Source organism: Centroberyx gerrardi, chromosome 11 (genome assembly GCF_048128805.1).
Source record: "Centroberyx gerrardi isolate f3 chromosome 11, fCenGer3.hap1.cur.20231027, whole genome shotgun sequence".
In the NCBI taxonomy this organism is placed as follows: Eukaryota; Metazoa; Chordata; class Actinopteri; order Beryciformes; family Berycidae; genus Centroberyx; species Centroberyx gerrardi.
In genome coordinates this window covers 16,607,388-16,629,417 of record NC_136007.1, presented here as the reverse complement: position 1 = coordinate 16,629,417, position 22,030 = coordinate 16,607,388, and the positions used below count along the sequence as shown (strand labels likewise).

The window sequence follows — 22,030 nt, the reverse complement described above, 5'->3', positions numbered from 1 at the left end:
ACACCTTTTTACCTTTTACATGCAGAGCGCCTTTCAATAAGTGAGCAGGTGGAGGTTCAGAAAATGCTGGATTACATGCATTATTGAAGAACAATCAATGTCAAGTTTTATTTATATTATGGCCTGTTGGGTAACTTGAGTCCTGTTGAGGCATTTGATATGAGGTCCATCAGAGTGAATTAGTCTTAATATCAGATTATTAAACTGCATGTGAACACAGTTATTGATTTCAGTTGTCTTTGCTTTATTCAATGATTTAACCAGTTAATTGATATTGGACAATCTAAGACAATCGAATAAAGGACACTTTCATTGGAACCTCTATAGACATTACCAATCAGTTTAGATCAGAAATTGAGTAATGGCTTTTCAACAATTTTGAAAGAAAGGAAACATTTTCAAAATGTGTAACTATACCTAAATAATACATAATAATATGAATAATATATGTTAAGAAAATGTTGAAAAAAACATGCTAAGTGAGACAATTTAGCCCATGTAAGTGAAGGTTTTGACTGCTTTTACAAATGAGATTTTTCTGTTAGTGGTGATTAAAGTTAATGTGATTTGCTTAAGGACTACAAAATCCAGACTAAATTTGCACTAGATCTTAAACATTAATTTATAATTGAATGAATGAATGGATAAATAAAACAATCACTACAATGTCCTGTACATGCAGATTTACATCCAGGAAGATTTTCACTCACCATCAAATGAAGCATCAGTTTTTCCGTGACCTACTTTACACTAGTCTTAGTTAAAAATGTGAATTTACTCCACAAAGTTTTTTTTTTTTAATTGGGAATATACTTACACAGAAATAATAATTATAAAATTCATTAATGCATTAAATATTGAACCAATAGCTGATTCAATATTTTATGCATTCAGAAATAGAAAAATATCTTCACAAGGCCTCCATGAATGCAATAATGTGGAATTCCTTAATATATCTTCAAAATACCTATTGATTTATTCCACCTGGGCTGAAAGTGCATTCCACATCTGCAAGCTGCTCCGAAGGAAAATAATTGAAATCATACGGAGGCGAAGACCGTGAAATCAGGGAGAGGGAATGAACAAGGCACTGAAACAGAAACAAAACAATGGAAATAATTAAACAGTTTATTGTTGTGAGATTACAGACTAGAAAGCTTTGTTACACCTGAGAGAGCGTTGGAAATGTGACAGCATGTTCTTTTCATGAACACTATACTGTATAACCTGTCACCACATAAAAGTTATCATGGATGTGATTATGATGAAGAGCGAGTGATGTGCAATTCTGACAACAAAATGGACAAAAAACTCAGGTTTGTATCTATGAGTTTGTATGAAACTCAGATGTACATCAGCTTGTAGTGTAATAAGCCATTACTGTTCATTCCCACAAACCAAAGGACAATCCAGGCACTCCAAATATAGAAATATAATCACGAGGAAGAAAATAGTCTTAAAAAGCCTTTATTGTAGTGGCTAAATCATTAAAAAAGCCAACATTCGAGGCTTTAAAAGCCTTTGTAGTCCTCGTGATTATATTTCTATATTTGGAGTGCCTGGATTGTCCTTTGGTTTGTAGCACACTTTTTTCCCCGTTTTCCAAGAGCACCCGATACATTTCTGATCTCAGCTTGACAATATAGAGCAACCAGTCATTTCCTTTTTTTCTACTGTTCATTCCCAATTGTAAAATTTGAATCATTTGATTAACTTGCGAGTGTCACTGGGTGCTCTACTCAACTTGATTTTTAATCTGAACTCAATTACACTTTTTAAAGTTGGGCAATTATCCATCTATTCAATTGTGTTACTGTTTCTGAAGATCAGATTTTGAACACCGCTTGCTCTTATATTGGGGAAAGAAAATGAAGATGATCTGGTATGATATAAGCCAGTCTCGCAAGCGATGAGATGGGAGTGGCGTTTATCAAAATTAGCACTTAGCATCCTGGTAAACAAACACTGTCTGTTTTTAAAACATTTAACAGTGCAGCAACCCATGCAAAGGGCCACATGTTTAGGCTTACTCTACTATTCACACAGTGCTTGAAAAATACTCAAAATGGCAAACGGGGTGACAGAAGAGTCAGTCCTGTCTGGTTAAAAAAAAAAGAAGAAGAATGTGATACTTTATTGATCCACAAAATTCTCTTTCCACTTTCCCCTCTCCACAGGTGGGAAATGGATCAGATCTCACAGTCAGGTACAAAACAGCACATCAGGAGCTGGTAGGGACTCAGTGTCTTGCTCAGAAACACTTCAGCAGGGCGGATATTGCAGAAAGTCCAAATTGACCGACCTAGATTTACGTTTACTATTTATTTTTTAAATAAATTCACTCCTACAGGCAGTCTCAGGTGTCGTCTATGAAGCAAGATTCTCACAGGAGTTCTGCACTGACTGTCCATGTTGCTAAAGGCATGAATTGATTAGATTAGATAAACTGTATTCATTATTTTTTTAATTATGATTCATATTGGGAATCGTAATAGACTTTAAGTTAACTGACTTTTTTAAGATGTTTTTGGTGCTTAAATACAGGTAGCCCTGGGTAGTAGATAGACATTACTTAACTGAATTCTAAATAATAAAATGTCAATAAAACCGACCAATGTGTAACTTTGGTTCAATTTTCTGTAACTGTAACTCACCAGTTTTAATAATTATATAATACGTATCCAATAATCAGTCCAGATTACATTTACAAAGTAATCAATACTGTGCACACACACACACACACACACACACACACACACAAGCCTCAGTGCACCCCACAATGAGCAAGATTCGTTCACAAGTACATACTTTGATTTTTGACATCTGATTGGTTTTCAATGATCATTTCAGTCTAGTGAAGAAGAGTTTCTACAATGCAAGAAAGAAAGCACAATTTAGCTAAATAACTATCTGAGCATAGACTTTAATATATGAATGAGAAGCTGCTCAGGTGGAGATTGAGCTCTGCTTCTATTTCTGGTTGGTGTTCAGATCAGACTCAATGCGGGCTGCTTGTTCTACTGTCTTCATGTGGACCATCTTGTACTTTTTCTTCATATCCTTCAGCAGCGACAGAGCTTCTTCATATTCTTGCTTGTTAACACCTGTGTCGTGTAGCACACTGCCTGCAAACAAAATTAAGTAAAAATTAAAAGAAGTAAGGTAAAGTATGGTGAAGTCAGTTCACATTGTATCAAAAATGATGTGCATACTTAAGGCGATTCCTCTTAATGTTTTGCTCTCTTTGATTTCCTTTAGCATTTCCTCGACCTTTTCATCTCGCTGCTTTATTGATTTCAGGGGTGGAAGATTCTTTATCTGTGTACAAAAATGTGTTCATTTATTATCTCAAAGATGGCAATATGTTAAGCATTTTGAGTGTCTCACAATTGTTTATAGATGAATTATAACTTGACAGCAATATGGACGGAGAATCTGAATGACAATAACAAAACAACAAACCCTCTTCTCTTTTTCTCTGTATGGCGTCTGGAGGCTGTCAAGTTTTGGTTTTGAGTCTCTATAAACAATAAGATTCTTCAGTGTGTGTTCCAACATTCGAACAGTTGTTTGAATTCCTGTCGGAGAAAAAAAAAAAAGCATAAATATTCCTCTTCCATATAACATATTTGTAGGTCTTGGAGAAAATCTGTAGAAATATCTCGCTGTAGGCCTTTACTGTGTTCCTCACCCGCGGGCTCCGCCACATCAGGATTTGGTTTTGCATCCATCAACATTTTGTAGCACTTGAATTTTTCAGGAATGGTATCATCCTCGCTCCTCTCCGTGTTCTCGGCCTTTTCTTCCTCATCAGATGGCAGATTGAACTCATAATCGGGAACGTCTGTTGCCTAGCAATAACACCCGTGACCATGAATAACATTCACTAGAGGGAGAACTATAATTCAAAACTATTTGAAATGTATGAACATCACAACTGAACTCATCACAACTGCTAGAGAATATGTTTTCATGATGAGTATTATTGACAAACTGGTTTCTTTTATTATCAGTGAAAACAAATAGAAATATTCTTCTCCATCTTCTAGTACAAACATGTTCAATTCCTAAAATTAATTCTTCACAGCTTTCTACTTGGTTCTAGTCCTGTTCTGAGCTGTAAATATCTTTGCTCACATACTTTTATACTACATACCTTCATACTTTTAACACAACTTGGAGTTATTCTGATAATCTTAATGACTTCAGTCCCAGATGTCCTGTACATACCTGAGTTACAAAGAAAGACTCTGCGTTTTGATTGGTTTCATCGGTTCTCATGACCGTCTCCTCGCTCTCCTCAACCTCAGTTTGTGAAGAACAGGCCGACGTAAGATTCTCACAGAGATATTCACGTTGTTTCTCCTCTAGAGAACCACGGTCGCCGAAGAGAGACCCAAGAGGTGCTTCCATTGATGCTAGCTTCTTTGGCACTTTTGGGAGTCTTTCATCCACCTACAACAACAACAAAAACAACAACAAACTGGTGAATCAGTTCCCTCGTCAAGCCGTAATGGACTTTATGAGTAGATATACTGATTGAATAATGTGTTGTTGGGTGAAAACCATATAAGTCCAATTTTGGTGATCTCCATGTTTTAACTTAAATTGGAGGATTACAGACTGGCTTACAAAACTGAAAAGCTGTCATTTTGGAGATACAAGATTTTTACATGATAACAGTAATATTATATTTTTAAGTAAAATAAGGAGGTTAATAAGTAGAAAATATCACTCAACAATGTAGAAAACATCCAAACCTTCCATTTTGGATCCATGGACACTGTCACTGGGGGCTTTACAACTTCTGGTGTCTTCTTACGCTTTATTGTTATACCCAGTCTTTCTTGAAGGTAAGAGGTCAGTAAAGGAGGGTCTCCTGCATTGAGATAACATCATGTATTCCAGCATAAAAAAACATTTTGAAGTGCTGTATAAAATCTTCCCGTTGCCTTTCATAAGAAAAGAGAGGAGGCTTACCACTTCTCCGTGTGGTCAGAGGGTTGGAGTGAATCACAAGTTTGCTGAGCATGGGGAAAAGAGCCGCAGCCAGCAGAGCCTCTTCCTCTGCAATCTGGTGACGAGACAGAGATGAGACGCATCAGATCATTCTTCAAAAAGGATAGCATTAAATCTATTTATACACAAAATAAAACGCACCTTATTGTCAGCTAAGTTGAGGAACTGAAGCTCTGGTAGTGGCAAACTGGATCCTTCATAATATTCCTCCCAGTTTTCCATGTCAAAGATGTGACTGAGGGATTGTGGTGACCCAAGCTAAAGCAGTTTAAGAGTTTTAACATAATATGCAAACGCAACGCTGAAACACATTAACAGCTAATATTGGTGAAACGTCATGTACATTTACCTCTGAGATTCTCTTGAAATTCTCATCAGTAGGATTTGACTCTGGATTTAAGAGATGAAAATGAGTAAATCAAATTAATTTTGCTGAAATGCTGAGGAATTTCAAACAGGCATGTGCATCAACAAGTTAGCAAGTAGTTAATTCTATCAAGTAGATATCAAGTTATTAAGAATACTATCCAAGTACATCTATTCAGTAGCTTCTTTTTTGCCAGTTCCAGTAGAAAGGCAGGCTGGGTATTTATTTACCAAGTCCCTGGTCTTCATTGTGCTGTTTGTTAGTCTGCAGGGGGTTCAAACAGCCTCTCAGCTGCAAATATGGTATTTCAGAGATGCGGTTCCCCTGCAGGTTTAAATATTGCAGCCTATATTTGACAATGAAAAACACAGTTAATTAGCATTTTCAGCTGTATACCAGTGGCTCTAAATACAGTTGTACCTTCAGCTTTTCCTTTCATGTAAATAAAAGTTTGACAAAATGCTATAATATTTTAATTTACTACTCAACTTTTACTTAATTTATGCAAGAAACATAATTGTTTGGTGATTAAGGAGACACATTTTTTATTCAGTCAGATCCATCTCAAGGTCACTAATAGACATTTATTCAGCAGCAGTCCACTGACTGAATTTGGCATGGCCATGTAGACTGTCTACATGTGAATTATGAGCGTAAATTCAACCCCAGTCGAGCGGTCCATACAGTCTGAGACTGATGGCCGTTCTCCAGGTCTGTGCTATCTTCTCATGCAGCTGTGCTCCTTGTTTTATATCTGCATGCTAATTGGCCACATCAGACACGCTCTGTTGAACTGTCTAATGTCGTTAAAGTCATAATTTGTAAATTATGAATCATTAATATATACTGTAAGGTTTCTAGGCAATCCAAAGTTGAAATAGTAAAGATGCTACACAGTAAATTCTCAGTATCTTCACCATTTCAACACTGAACCAACTGCCTGAGTTGAAAAGGAGTAAAATAGTTGGAAGCTGCTCACTGGACAAGGCTCTGAAAGAAAGAAAAACCAAGGCACTCTTCCTCTATCAAAACATTTAAAATGTCTTTATTAAGATGGCATACCAACAAGTATTATTGTACTTTCTTTGATGCTTGTGTCAGTTGAGTTCAAGCAGTTTTTTGGTTTTCTTTTCCCAATGATCTGTTTTTTCTTTGTGATGAACTCTGCTCACACTTGTTGGCAATCATGATTGATTGATCACTCCACTATACTGTAGCCAGAACTGCACTCTGATGAGGTGCTCAGCCGAAATGTGTCAGTGGGCCTGATGTGTTTTTAGCTTTCCTTGTTGGTGTGCCACCCTAAAGGATTTTTTTTTTATATACAGAAAGAGTGCCTTGGTTTTTCTTTCTTCGTGACTTTACTGAAGTGTGCCTTGAAACCACAAAGACTGAGAATCACTACTATAAGTAATACATTCTTTAAAATACTACACTTTATATCAAACTGCTAAACAGATCATGACCTTCTCAGGTTGGCCAGACTGCTGAAGACCCCAGATGACAGTTTGTTGTCATCAAGCATTAGGACTTCAAGAGCCCTAAACTGAGTATCTTCTTCTGTAGTTGGCCTGTGGAAAAACAATACAGTTCACCACCACCATAAAACCAGTACAAATGCAGTCTACAAGTGATGCACACTGAACGCATTTCACAAAAGAACTAAACTTGATAAAGTAAACATTCATAACTGATGAGCACATTCAGGCCTAGAGCAGGTGTAAATGTTCATCAACATTTGCTGTACCAGATTTAGGAATATTATTTTTTAGCATTTGTGGCTCCCCCTCTTGGTAAATTTGAAAACAGTTTAAAATGCTACTGAATACTACTAAAATACAAAATTGGGTTGGACAAGCTGTGATGGAATTATAACTAATTTTATGATAGACTGCTCACAACCTCACCAGGTTTAGTCATTTCAAGTGTCAGGCTTTTTTGTGAATATATTACAGTAAGTTTGGTTATAATTGATACATGAGGGCATGGCCTACCTTACCTGAATTACAAGATTGGTTTGAATAATCAATATGAAACTGGACATATATGTCAGGAGCACTGTTATGAGCATGCAAATTTAATGTTAATCATGAAGATTTCTCAAAAATTTCTCATCGTAGTTTTGTGACATAAAATTATATTTATCACATACAGTACCTATGTAAGGACAAATACCTAAGGGCTTTTTTTGAAATAAGAGGTTAAAAAAATGCAGGTCCTGGATAGCTGTCATAGCTGGAGGAGAAGTCTTTAGTATTTGCATTTTTGGTCTGGAAAACAGAATGAAATGGATCAACTGCCTTTCATCCAACCAACTTCTCCATGACACATTTTTTGTAATAATTTTGATATGGAAAGTGAATTGTTGCCACTCTCTCGCTGACAAAGCAGCCATTACAAAAAGCAGAGTCAGTGCAGGACTAGGAGTGCTTGGGATGGGAAACTAGAACCAATCAATTAGTCCTGCATAAGCTGCAGGTCATTTGGAAAGTAATGAACTCAAAAATTATGCGTCTTTGCCCATCCATTTTTGTCCAGCACAAATGAGCAGACACTTTTAAAAGATAAGAATATCAGTCCCTTTTTTTTTTTACATCAATCTACATAAGGCATCTGACACTTCTCTGGGGGCAAGAACTGGACAGAGAATAGAATCAGACTATTGGCAGAAAAGGGCAGTTATTGGATTATTAAACTGATCAGATGAGTTGACCAGGAAAGTTGATCAGGGGCTGATCAAACTCAGAAGCACAAACTGTGTTCCTGGTCATCCTATACTGCTGCCTGGTGGAAAACAAGGTACTAACAGCTGTGTGAGGTCGAGGTCTGAGGAGCCCAGGTTAGGAGGAAGATGATGAAGACGATTCCCAGACAGATGAAGGACTTTCAGACGTGAAAGTCGACCAATGGAAACAATATCATCAGCAGACAGTTTGTTGTAGGACAAATCCAAAACCTGAGGAATGAAATATCTTTGATACACGTTATAATTTTAACAAAAAGAAGAGGAGCAAGAAACATAGCCACATTCGGCCATGGCCCAAACACACACAGATGGCTAAGATATCACAATTTGCAAAATTTCCAATTTGCCCTCACAACAACATTATACAGCATGACCAAATGTGATCTTCACAAATATGTATGTGAAGTTTGATCGCTCTACCATTAAATGTTTAGGTCAACTTCATATGTGTACTTTGGCCAAATGTTTACATGTAGCAATATTCTCTGGAATAGCCATGATGTAGGCAGTTGAAATATGCTGAGTGTGAAATTTGGTGGCGATTGAGTCAACTTTGTAGGAGTAATAAAAAAGTGTTATTCCAACGTTGGCCTGGTGGTGGCGCTATGGAGCACAACCATATGTGATCTCACACACTCTGGGGCCCGTCCCAAACATTTATGTGAAGTTTGGTTGCTCTAGGTTTGAGCGTATAAAAAATTTATTTCTCACTTTCTGTTTGCACATCTTTTCAGTCAACTTGACAACTGTGAGTTTTTGGAAAAAAAATTTTTTGGAATTTCAAACGCATAACTGCATAATAGCTGTAATCTAGGAAGTCCAAATACGGTGTGTGTGCAAAATTTCATGAAGATTCTATCAAGTTTGTGGGAGAAATAGCAAAAAATAAGGCCAATTTTGCAGTTCAAAATGTCTGACAAACTGTCATGGCAGAAATGAAAGCCAGCATATGCAATGGATTCAGTTTGAGCCAAGGAATCTGAGGGGAAATAAATTGCTTATGCCATAGAGTTCAGGAGTTATTGGCTAAAACATAAAGTTGACTGTTGTAGCTCCAATTTATAGAGAACTAGGAGGTCTGCAATGTAGCTAGAGACCAGATCTATCTGTGCTGTAAATGTGATTAATATGTAAAATCAATCTAATCAATTCTATATCTAACTGGTAACCACTGGAGAGACAATTAAATTGGGAACATAGTGTCTTCATTTGACTCCAGTTAAAATCCTAGCTGCTACACTCTGAATGAGCTGGAGAGGTGAGAGAGACTTTGGACTGAGGCAGGAACAGAGGGAGCTGCAGCAGTCTGAAGAAGATCAGATAAAATCACAGATGAAAACAGAAACATTTCTACACAAGTTAATATAAGGATTGAAAAGTCAAGATCAAGTCAGATCAAGATGTCCATATATTACTGCTGCGACATGTTAGTAATCCAGTGATACAGTATTACCACAGTAATGAGACTGTAAATTTGACTAAGTAACTACAGAGAGTCATCTTACCTCGAGGTGAGGGAAGTCTGCAGCATCGAAAGTCATGTTGCGAAGCCCGTTCAAAGACAGATCAAGCTCTCTTAAAGAGCAAAAACTGCTGAAACACCCTATAGAAAGAAAACAGACATTGTTTGAAATTCTTGCCAGAAAAAGGCTTGACTGCTCCAGAAGTCACATTATCTCATTTAGGGTAAATCTGCATAACATATAACAATACATCACCTAAGGACAGGGAGTTAACAGATGCATTGATGTAAACTACACTGTCAAACTCTCTTAGGTCTTCTGGCTTGACCTGTACACAGTTAGGAAGAAAATGTTTATTACATGTTTTCTGTATTATTCCAATGCGCACGCGCGCGCACACACACACACACACACACTCTACTTGAATGATTTTAACACTGAATAAAATCTGAAAAGTGAGTGATTCTTACAGCGTTCAGTCTCTGCTCACTGATGTCAACAGAACACAACTCAGACGGCTTATCGACACAATGTAGCTGGATCTGAAAGGTAAAATGGAAAAAGGTAAATTGTCAGCTGTGTCCATAAGATAATTACTTTTCACATAATGAAGATTTCAAATGAGTGGCTTACCAGGAAGGGCCCATCTAATGTATTTCCAGCAAGTGTGTCTGATTTCCCCCCCTCTGCCGCCGTTTTGCTCTCAGATTCATTTGATCTGGAATAAAGATGATGATTCTCTTTCTTTCTTGTGTGCACATTCCTGTATTTCTGTTCCACTGTCTTTCTGTGAGCTACAAGCCAATGACCAGCTCCTAGAAATAAAATACAATAAAATGAAATACAATAATGTTTGCAGATGTCTTCAGTTTACAGATTTACAAACATACAGTTCAGTGCAAGAGCATAAACAGGGTCGGCAAATGTGCATCACTGGATATCCACACTATCTGCATATCATTAGCTATTCACATTATCAGATTAACAGATGTAAAGTAACACATGTACAGAAATGTGCCCAGAAATATGTGCTGGCTCATATACTGTATTGAGATATTTACAGGTCACAGAAATATACAGGTCATTTGCATATAGACACAATGTTTTTTTGTTTTTTGTTTTTATTTCCAGTGGTATCATAGGCCTACTAATATTGCTATAATATTCACATAATTTACTGAGATATTGGTGTAGTATCATTCTTAGTACAGGATTACTATAATTTTGCTCTTGCTCTTGTATAATTTTGCTGTGGATACTAGTCATCTAGTATCCAAATAACTGAAAATAACTGACTTAGATAATTTACCTTAACTTAACCTACCGTCTTTTCTGTGGCAGAGCAATGTCCTGGCGGGGAAACATTTGGAAGCATATCTCTCTCCAACATCAAATTTATAGAGTGCTGTGGTCATCCCGCTTGCCTGAGTAATGGCAGTCCAGCTGTCACATCAGTTAACGTTAAATGCAGCCATTCTGGGCAATTTCCTATTGGCAACACTAGCTACGTGCTACGATATTTGATCATGAGCAACACCGAGTTCATTATTGCTCAGTATCCTAGCAACGTGTAAGGCGAGAGCTGTTCATCCCGTCCAGCCGGTGGCGACGTTGAGTCGTTTGGGTCTTTGTTTTTTCAGCCGACTACGGAAGAGACAGAAACCGGCGAGCGAGTCAAAGGAATTAGAATGACAAGATGGTAAAACGTTTCCGATAGAAGGGAAGACCTCAGTTGCATACTACACGCAGCGACTGAAGATACAACGATAACAAAAATCGATCGACATTTTTTATTTGATACAGCAGTGATTCATGTTTGACATAAAGTACACGGCGACTCACCAAGACGAATGTAGGGTTGAGCTGCGTTCGTTTTAGCTAGCTACACAGCTAAATCAGAAATGGCCACACTGCGCATGTGCGAAATTGGAGCAACTGCGAAGCAAAGTTGTTTTTGACGAGTTTAAAGCGAAAGACACTTCTTTACGAACGGGACGATATCAGCACCTTGTCGATACACTAGATATTGTGCTAGGGCATTCAAATAAGATCGTCGCATGAAGAAAGATCCTGAACCGAGCTGAATCTTTGTCGCTCCAATTTACTTCGTCAAAACAGAAGCTGTGGAAATGATGCGAAGACGGAAGTAAGCACGAATTCACACTCGCTTCATTTTCGCCCTCTTTTTTGATTAACTCACAGGATCGGTATCGTGAACATCACGGGTGCCTGGATTAGTGTGAAATTGGCTGGTGAGATGCCGTTCACAGAAAGATCCAGATTGGCAAATGTGTGAAGGTAAGGATGACGCTATGCATGCACAGTTAGATGTCATATCAATGCAGTCAGGTTTGACTGAGGCGCTGTTTCACTGTGAACTTCCCCTGTGATTCTGTGCTTCAAAGAGACAGGGGCTGTTGCAACCTGTAGTGAAAGAATATTAAAGCTTTGCATGCATGTGGCACATTTTGCTGTTTGCAGGAACTCTGATCCGCCATGGGAAACACACCGTCAAAAAGTGGGAGTGGAGAGGAACCTGTCAAAACAACTTTGTTTAAAAAGGAGCCAACTGGGATAACGTACAGAATTCCTGCTCTCATTTACCTGAAGCACAGTCACACATTCCTCGCCTTTGCAGAGAAAAGGTCCTCTCCTTCTGACAGTGATGCCAAAATCCTTGTTATGAGAAGAGGAACGTTTCAAGATGATGGATCTATTCAGGTGATTATTTACACCCATTACACAGCAGACCAGCCTTTGCTTTAATGCATATATTTGTCAATGTCTGTGCTCATGTATTGCTTCTTGTCGTCCTGTTGTGTTTCTCCAGTGGTCGTCTTGTCAGGAGCTGTCCACAGCGTCTCTACTGGACCACCGCACCATGAACCCTTGCCCTGTGTATGAGAAAAACAGCAAAACTCTCTTCCTCTTTTTCATCTGCGTCCTGAGCAACACCCCAGAGCACCGGCAGGTCATCACAGGCCGGAACAAGGCCCGCCTGTGCTACGTTACCAGCAGCGATGACGGTCACAACTGGAGTCAAGTGAAGGACCTGACAGAGAGCGTGATTGGCAAAACTATCCGGAGGTGGGCCACGTTCGCCGTCGGGCCGGGCCACGGCGTCCAGCTCGAGAGCGGCAGACTGATCATCCCCGCCTACGCCTACTACATCCCTTTCAAATGCTTTTCCTTCCCCATCCCGTTCACAGTGCACCCACGGGCGCTCTCCGTATACAGCGACGACCTCGGCCAGACGTGGCAGATCGGCGTGATGCTTCAGAGAAAGTCGTGCGAATGTGAAATGGCGGAGATCATAGACCACGAGGGCAGGAGTCACCTCTACTGTAACGCTCGCAACACCGGGCGGTACAGATGGGAGGCTCTGAGTGAAAACAGTGGCGTTTATTTTGACAAACCCCGCATGGCTCCAGAGCTTATTGAACCACGTTACGGCTGTCAAGGGAGTGTCATCGGCTTCCCGGCTCCTGAATTTGTACCAAATGACGAAGCTGAAAGCAAAGGCGGCGGCGGCGGCACGTCGCTTCTGTCCCCGGACACACAAACCTGGCTGCTCTTCACACACCCGACCAACAGGTGTAGTAGAAGGGACTTGGGCGTGTATTTGAACCGCTCCCCGCTGCACTCGTCAGGGTGGGACCCCCCCAGGATTATCCACAGCGGGCCCAGCGGCTACTCGGATCTCGCTTACAATCAGGACAAGGAGCAGTTTTCGTGCCTGATGGAGTGCGGGAAGGAGAGTGAACTTGAACAGATCGCATTTGTGTCCTTTACCCTCAGCGACGTCATGCAGACAGCCGATAAGAAAGAGAAGAAAGTGCGTTGAATTGTTGGCGTACTGCAAAAAACCTCCATCTTAACAAGTCATTTGGTCTACTATTGAGTCCTAAAATCGTAATTTTCTTAAAATGAGTGAAACATTCTACCAGTGGGGTGAGATAACTCCACTTGTTTCCAGTGCAGTTTCACTTGTTTCAGGAATTTTCTAGAAATGAGTCTCAGTATCTTGAAACAAAGTCAGAATAAGGCAGATCACTGCACTACTATCAAGAAAATGACACTTGATTCCACAAAATTCTTGAAGCAAGTTGATTTGCATTGGAAATAAGTGAAGTTATCAAACCCTATTGGCAGATTTCTTCTCTTATTTTAAGGAAATTACAATTTTAGGACTCAATAATAGACTAAATGACTTGTTAAGATGGAAATTTCTTTTGCAGTGTGGTTTTATTTCTGTACTAACGAAGCTATTCCACTCACGCTCTCTAACATTCTCCTGCGACCTAACTGGGAAGAACTCAAAGCAAAAAGCCCTTAAATATGCTTTGCAGTATAATTACACTATAAAATATCTGTCTGTGTATACTGTTGTTCTAGGTTCTGGAGATGATAATGCATGAGTCGTGTATTTTGTTCCTTACTAGTTTATATAAAAGTAGATTTTTATGCACAATGCCCTGTGAGGAAGTAATTCAGATTTAAGAGTAGTGACATGCAACTAACTGTGTAAGCAAAGAACATATTTTTAATTGGTTGGGTGGCTGATTTTAGGCATGTTGTACATTTTTTAAATGGGCTATGTGTGTAGCATGTTTGACAAACATTTCATTCCCATTTTTGCATCGCCAGTTTTTTCTTATCAACTTTTCTGTATCCTCTGGCCAGTGGAGAGAATTTGCCTACCTCTCTTATTTTCATATCAAGATCATTCCACGCCCTGCAGAGTAGAGTGCAGAGTTTCCTCTATATGTTCAGTTTTTCCTTTATGTTTAGTATGCTCTGATTCACAAATGCCTTGTATCCACTGGTTAGACTTAAGCCATGCCATAGCCTATCCGGCCAAAAGCCTTTCATAATGTGGCCAAACTCTGACACGAAAAAACAAAAATTTCCTATTTATTGAGGGGAAAAAGATTGCAGCATCCAGTTTTAATTGTCTGGGGTGTTAAATTAATCACTGTTTCACAAAATATGCTTTTGAGACAAGAACAGTGAAATTGCCAATTGTCTGCCATTTGCTTCACTGTTCTCTCACTTGAGCACTTAAACTAAATGCTGATTTGATGAGTGAGATGTGCTCTTAATTTTTTCAAACCCTGCTGTTCTTTGGCTAGCTGGCAGATCAGTGGAGACTCAAACCAAACTGCACCAAACCACAGTCAGGCCCGGCAGGGCTGAACGCAGTTAATGGAGAAAAGATCAATGCCATCTATGGATGCCCTAATACTTACTGTAAGTAACTTCTGTCATGAGCACTTGGCTACTTTGCACTGTTGATAAAATATTGACTAACACTGTGATTTTTATGACTTATAGATTTTTTTTAAAAGCAATATTTCACTTGGTTACAACTTTTCTTTTTCCATTTTCCAGCACAGTTTTCATGAACAGGCATCTTTATTTGCTGCCCCTGGAATATAAATGTGCCAGTCGGCTTTTCTTCCTGACTTTATATATTGTTAATTTCCAACAGGCAAAATCACCTGTTGAAAAGAATGACAAAAACACTGAAAAACAATCATCTTGGCTAATCTGTTTTAGTTGGGTTTAGTTGATATATTTTCATTACGATATATGATTGCCTGACTAATGGAATCAGAATGAAAGGGTAACACTTTACAATAAGGGTACACTAAGTTAAGGGTTAGTTAATGCTTAATAAGGGTTAGTTAATGCTTAATAAGCATTAACTAACCCTTAATTAACAGTTAACTAATGTGTAATTTACTAATGGTGTTCATGTTAACTAAGGTATTAATTTATACATTATTTAATAGTTTATAAAGATGACTATTAGATAATGTATAAATTAATACCTTAGTTAACATGATCACCATTAGTAAATGATTACCAGACACATTAGTTAACTGTTAATTAAGGGTTAGTTAATGCTTATTAAGTATTAACTAACCCTTAATTAATGTACCCTTATTGTAAAGTGTTACCAATGAAAGCAGGTAACTACTAAAAGTGAGCAGGACAGCCAGTATTGGTGACTGGCTATTCATCAACTCACAGGGGGTATGCAGTATGCACACAAAGAAGTTAATGTTAAACTGAGGTGAAATATTGTTGCAGCTGTGTTTATCCCTGTTATCCTTTGTTGCATCTCTTGCAGTGCTTCTGTTGCAGCACAAAAAAGTGACCTAAACTCCATAATGCTTATAATGGGTGGGGGAATGATATGTATTGTTATATTCTTGTTATCATGTAAATGCCAAAGTTTCAGTCATGTGTATTATGCTCTTATCATCCTGGCATAATCTGTCTTGAGCTACCTCCACATTCCTCTTTGCTTTCAGTCCTGAAGTTGTGACTGAAATCCCTCATGGTACTCCATTCAATGCTAGTTTGATCGTGTTTCTGTTGCCTGTTGTGGGAAATGACAAGACTTGCATGAAATATGTGTTTTAGTTGAAAATAAAAGTAACCTGTGATTGCTTGACTCATCGCGTCGCTTGTTTTATTGTTGAGTTTGTCTAATGTTGCAAGCATTTACCTATATGTCCTATCGTTTTTAAAAGCTGCCTGTCAGCATATTCAAGAACATTACTAAAACAAAAATGGCGAACAGGAGTAAGGCTCAAAAGAACAAATAAGAAAGTGTGCTGGTTTTCAAAGCAACACTGAAAAACACTTCAGCAGCAGCAGCAGAGTGCTGAGGAGTCCATTAGTGGCTCAGAGGGAGCAGCAGCAGGAGGTTTAGAGCTGGAGCATGTTAAAAAGGTGTGGAGGAGTGTTGTGGCTGTTGAATGTGATGCAGGATTTGATGTGCAGTCAGCAGAGCCATTGCAGGGCTTTGGATGATGTGCTTCCAGTGCTGCAGTCCAGCTGGGATGTAAAAAGGCAAAGCAAAGGGAGTCTGGAAATATTTGAGAAGTTAAAGAAGGCACGTTTACCAGATGACACGGTGTCCTCGTTGCCAAGGGGGTGAATCATTTTTTTTCTGTAATTAACTAATCTCAGCACTACAACAAAACAGTTAATATTACTGCTAACATACATTTAGCAAGGCCACTACAGTATTGTTACATCCTCAACAAAGGATTAAAAATGAACTTTAGGTATGTCAACAGACTATAATAGAGACAAGGTCAATAAGTGGCCAATAGACTTAATTTAACAAAAACCTGGCAGCATTTCTACACACTCCAGACCTGCAGACCTTCAAGCCAGAGTCTGCACTACATGTGTGTCTCTTGTATCTGAAATGTCTGTGGGCGGACATGCTGCCAAACCTCTTCTTGACTTGGAATATAAAAAATTGAAAAGCTTGTCCCTTTTTGGCATTTGTAAAGAGTGACAAAAATGAAATGAAAGGTCACTGCCAAAATAAATGGCTCATGCGGAAAATTCTTAATTACTCTCCCTCTTGTGTGCTTTCCATCCCGCAGCCTTGTGAGGCACATCACCCTCTTCCTCTTCTCCCCTCTCCTCCTCCTCATCCCCCTGTCTGTTCTCCTCAGCCGCTGGCGCTCTGTAACACAATGCAATGCATTGTGCTGCACCCAGCGCAGAATAGCAATTTGATACCTTCTTCTGGAGTGAAAAGCATGGCTTCATCCGTTTGATCCAGACAACAAGATAGAGACCATGAGATTCTGAAAATGTGCCCCATAGTATTTCTCATTTATTTGTGCATTGTTGTAGGCCAAGGTGCCTATCATGTATTACAACTAACAACTAACAGTAACTGCACCCTAACTGCAGAAACCCTTCAATCTCTCTCTCTCTTAGCCCTTTTATTTCTTTTCCAAGCTTGATCTTACACATCACTCTATGGTCACAGAAATATTGTCAGGGTGCTGTTGCTCTGACCTTTGCCCTCCTTACTATTGATTGATTGAATTTATTCTACTTGCCCTTATTGCCGCACTCATTGCAAATACCTAAAATGTAAATATCCATGTTTCTGTGTGTGTGCTCCAAGTTTTACTGACTATATCTAAATAAATTCCACAGTATTTCATGCTGACACAGACTGCAGCGCTACATTGAGTGTTCATTTGATAGGGGATTTCAGTGCACGTCAGCAGCCACAGAGTGTGTGCGCTGGTGAAATAACCCTCTTGTGGGTTAAAGCTCCTCAGGAGATCAGTGTTAGCGATGCATTAGAGACTCTATCTCTGTGTTTTAATCTGAAAAAGGGCACCTATAGGACAAAAAGGGCAAAAAGGACAAGTAATAGCCAAGAGTTAATATCGCTGAGCAAACAAATGACACCACTGACTGAGTGAAACATCTTATTGCCTTAGGACTGTAGGACCGGGCCTGTGAACATGAATAGAAGCACTGAATTGGTACAAAAGAGTGTTGATTGTAGTTTATTAGATGTAGGGGCTCATAAATCTCAAATGTGCTTCTCTACCAACCAGCTACTTCCTTTGCTCTCTGTTTCTCATTATCCCTTTCCAATCTGCTACTTCTCAGCATGGATGAATCATGTGTTGAAATCTGGTGTTTTTGCTACAGTGTGTGTGATGAGACACTTGACACCGCATATGACCCAGATGTGTGCGGAGGAGGTATGTTTTCTTTTTCGGTGCGTGCGGCGATCATTATCAGAAGGTGGCACATATGTTCCATCTGTCAGTCTGATGGCGCTGGGGAAGCCTGTAGCAGAGAGGAGACCAGTGTTGGTGTTGTGGATGTTTTCCTGTTTGTGGTAAGAAGACTATGGGAGTCCCAGGTGGTTCAACACTTTTAGCACCGCAGACAGCGCTAGAGAGAGAGGGCTGTGACATCCTCGCCGTATAGCACCATCCACTCAAGCGGCCCCGGGGCCCACAGGTGAAGGGCTGCCAGAAATTTGTGTGGATGCCTGAATGTTGTGACTCATCCTAGTTTTGTTGTTCAAGTTCATTTTGGACTTCTTCAAGCATAATATTGCATTGCTTGTTAACGCATACCTTCTTTTGACCTCAAAAGAGTCATTTTGCAAATAAATAAATACTGTCTCGATTTGTCTGTTACTCCTTTTTAAGCAGCCATATTGTTGTCATGATAAAAAGGTAAGACGTGTGCTTTTTCTTGGCATTGTACGTCTGTGCAGTCAAACGTAGATTTAATCAACTAATTACTTTCTGCTTTAGTAAATCACAGAGGAGTCATTTCATTGCTTTCCTCCTCCACAACACTGACAAACCTCAAAATACATACTGAATTATGATAAAAGTGCAAAGTTGGCACCCAGTTTCTTCTGTATTTCCATGTGCAATATGTTCATATGCCTGCTTAATAAATCAGAAGTGTCATTTTTTGAAGCCTTAATTGTCCAATGCCACCTCAGATATTTAGTAGGTCTGGGTCATTATTACACTACACATATGACTATACCTGCAAAACAATGCTGTTTTTCACTAATATGAAGACACACAACACTATCAATATACAGGGAAACTAAAAATTGGGTTATGTCAACTAAATCAATAGTCTGATTGAAAAAAAGATTTTTGAGCCAATATGAGACACTCAGACACATATTTGCTTAAGCATATTTAAGCAAATATAGTCGAGAGTGTGAGATTTCCATTTCAGCTTTGCTTCTTTCTCTCTGAGATTAGATGATGATAATGTCTTCAGCACATCAAAGCTAATATGTCAAGCTCTGGATACATCATTCCATCCAAATCTGGTTGGAAGATTAAAAACATCTCCAAACCAAAGCATTTATCCCGCAGTTCTGTAACATGCTGTGGATGCACAGACAAAAATATGATAATATTGCCGTGCTCAGTAGCTGCTGCTATTGCTTTCTACACTGGCACGGCAATCAGCGCCTAGAAGGATAATCTTCCTAGATAATAGGACCAGCAGGGCCTTTTCAGTGCCCGTCTTATTCCAACCAGCTAACTGTGGTGGGGGGCAGATGTGTGGTGAAGTGGTTTTGTTATTCCAGCAGTGATGCAAATCACAATGTTGACCCTCACTGAGTGCAGAGACAGTGTGACCAAACCTTGTAGGGTTAAAGTTATGATTAATAAAAGGATCCACGCTTGACAAGCTTTTGGGTGTATCATGCATTGGGCTTCGGGTGCTATTTACTGGTGTTTGTATTTGTTTGCCTGGGTTATGAACATTGACTCAGTACACTATTATTGGCAGTCCAACAATGAGCAAGACTTGCAGTTCATGGACCTGGTGCAGTTTGTTTTGCTTTCTATCTGTTCAGCATGCATTGAGTAGATTGTCAAATGAGCAAGTCTGCAAATAAGCCTATTTGTGCCTCTGAGAGATTGCTTGGATTTATGTGGACATAAAATGTATTAGTTAATAATTGATTCAACTGTGTGTGTGTGTGTGTGTGTCCAGAGTTAAGTATGTCGTGCAATGAACTGTAGATAAGAAAGCTAAAAACCATCATAAGCAAAAAAAAAACAGCATATGAGAATGGAGGTTTACTCGAGGGGTAAAAACACGGCTGTCATGCTTTGAGATTATAATTCTGGAACTCCATTTTGCGCGTTGCATGCACACAGCATTGTGGGTAATAGCTCATATCCCAGTTAGGGTCTTATTCAGGATAAGCTGTTTATATGCAGCTCAATAAAGAATATCCCCGTATGTATGAATAAACAGTATATTCCAAATATTACCATGGGAAGTTACCTTTTGCTGACCTTAAGAGCCAACTGTCAACATGTCAGTATAACAGCTATTCCTAGCATATTCCAGCTAAAATGTATGTATGTATTAAATCTTATCTGGCTTTAGACAGGAGAACATATTTTCATTTTCCAAATCAAGAAATAGCCTGAATCCCAATTTAAATGGTTGCATGACAGCTCTCTACGTAACACCAACAAAAACATTATGTTACGTGTTATGTGCTTTTCCCCTTAGGTGAGATAGGTTGTGCGAACAGAGATGATACATTCAGTATAAGGTGTCTCTTCTCTCTTTTGGTTTCTCTTTGTTGCAAGACAATAAAATATAAGTTATGCAGGCAAAGTTACATTTTCAAGGTTTGATTGAAGTATCTATGTACATTGGAAGCTATGCTCAGTAGAACTGTACATCATCACAGAGTCACAGAGGGGAGCAATGTTTCAGCTCCTCCGGGAATTCTCTTTCATGATTCATAAAGTCAACCTTTTTCATAATCTCAGTGCCAAACAGATAAGCCTATTTACAATGTATATGTGTTTAAGAACAAAAACAACTTAATATATCAAAATGCACCCTAGAAACCATTGTTGTCTTCATGGGAAATCACAAAAGGAACAAATCTTGTCCGTTCCTCCATATTACAAAGAATTGAAATAAATACCAAACTACATAAGGAAAAAGACAGGAAATGCACAGTATAGAATGAGTGGTGCATGAGTGAGGGAAACAAGGAAACAAATCATAATATGGAGAGAGAAAACACCTGGCAGAAATGAGCTGAGAAGCTATATTTTTAGGCTTCCCAAATGAAATACAACACAATCTGCTAAAAAAAAAAATACATTTGCTAAATCTGCTCCCAAGTGAACTGTGGCAAAAGTCATATCACATTTGATAAACTCAAACTTATCATTTATATCTTATCATTTGAAAACTACTAGTTCACCACAGTGTGTCCAACTCTTTGTGTCAGTCACTAAGTGACCTTTCCATAAAGGCCAACTGTCTCAAATCTGTGATTTAAGAACAACGATGCTCTTCAAAAGAATGGCATCATTGCATGTGATGTCAACATCTTTTGACACAGTATAGGACAATACAAAGATTAAACGTCACATGGACACACAACCCTGTCTGCAGACTGCAGAGTCTTTAAAGCATGAGTGCCCACCAGCACTGATCCCAGATTCAACTGCCAAACCATTCAGAGTAAAAAAATGGCTTACAAGGGCACTGCAAATCTACATAAGCCATAAAAGCCATGCCACATTTACACCCTGTAAGGGCTATTCTCTCTTAAAGGGACATGCGCACAGTTTACACACAGAGGAGGCAAAAAGACACTGCTGATAAAGCAGCAGGGTGGGGAAGGTTACTTTCAAAATGTAATCCACTACTGATTACCGAATTGGAATAAGTGACTTAATCCACTGGAATACTCAAAATTAGAGACTTAATCTGACTGTTTTTAGTTACTTTTGGAATCTTTTGCATCCGAAATCCATAGAATATGCAGTTAAATAAACAATTCATTCAAATTTAAAGACTGTAATTTGAAAAGTGTTTTTGTCATCACTTACAGCCAGCATCAACCATTATTTCAATAGGTGTAAAATAATGTTAGTCTCTGTAATCTCACAATCAAAGTGCATTTTCTCTTCAAATATGTTTCCAAGTAATCCAACAAACAATCACCTATTTTTTATTTATTTATCTGTGATCTGATCTTTTTTACAGTAACAGTACCAAATCAGCTATTTTTTTTTTCCTTCAAATAATCAGATAATCACGCTATATGTAATCCATTGT

The 22,030-nt window shown here is 38.8% G+C and overlaps 2 protein-coding genes across 2 annotated transcripts; one reads left to right on the top strand and one right to left on the bottom strand.

Annotated features, from left to right (window-relative positions):
- Nucleotides 1-2,663: 2,663 nt before the first annotated feature.
- xrra1 (X-ray radiation resistance associated 1) lies at nt 2,664-11,010 on the bottom strand. The gene is made up of 17 exons (XM_071898134.2): nt 10,920-11,010; nt 10,355-10,410; nt 10,066-10,137; nt 9,851-9,923; nt 9,638-9,735; nt 8,194-8,342; nt 6,853-6,957; nt 5,617-5,732; nt 5,369-5,409; nt 5,161-5,277; nt 4,981-5,074; nt 4,761-4,879; nt 4,231-4,455; nt 3,692-3,851; nt 3,463-3,578; nt 3,213-3,318; nt 2,664-3,125 (listed from the first exon to the last, which is right to left on the bottom strand). The coding sequence occupies exons 1-17, from the start codon at nt 11,008-11,010 to the stop codon at nt 2,971-2,973; spliced, it is 1,893 nt and encodes a 630-aa protein (XP_071754235.2). The 3' UTR covers nt 2,664-2,970.
- Nucleotides 11,011-11,799: 789 nt separating this feature from the next.
- Nucleotides 11,800-13,495, top strand: LOC139910793 (sialidase-3). Its single transcript, XM_071898218.2, has 3 exons — nt 11,800-11,893; nt 12,077-12,316; nt 12,426-13,495. The coding sequence occupies exons 2-3, from the start codon at nt 12,092-12,094 to the stop codon at nt 13,437-13,439; spliced, it is 1,239 nt and encodes a 412-aa protein (XP_071754319.1). The 5' UTR covers nt 11,800-11,893; nt 12,077-12,091; the 3' UTR covers nt 13,440-13,495.
- The last annotated feature ends 8,535 nt before the right edge of the window (nt 13,496-22,030 follow it).

Bases quoted from the DNA above. Each gene is read 5' to 3' on its own strand.
- xrra1 (XM_071898134.2), bottom strand. From the start codon at position 11,010: ATGACCACAGCACTCTATAAATTTGATGTTGGAGAGAGATATGCTTCC. The intron at 8,343-9,637 runs GTAAGATGACTC...TTCATTCCTCAG, and splicing joins CAGACTTCCCTCACCTCGAG to GTTTTGGATTTGTCCTACAA. The intron at 3,319-3,462 runs GTTTGTTGTTTT...TTTTGTACACAG, and splicing joins ACAGAGAAAAAGAGAAGAGG to ATAAAGAATCTTCCACCCCT.
- LOC139910793 (XM_071898218.2), top strand. From the start codon at position 12,092: ATGGGAAACACACCGTCAAAAAGTGGGAGTGGAGAGGAACCTGTCAAA. The intron at 12,317-12,425 runs GTGATTATTTAC...GTGTTTCTCCAG, and splicing joins AAGATGATGGATCTATTCAG to TGGTCGTCTTGTCAGGAGCT.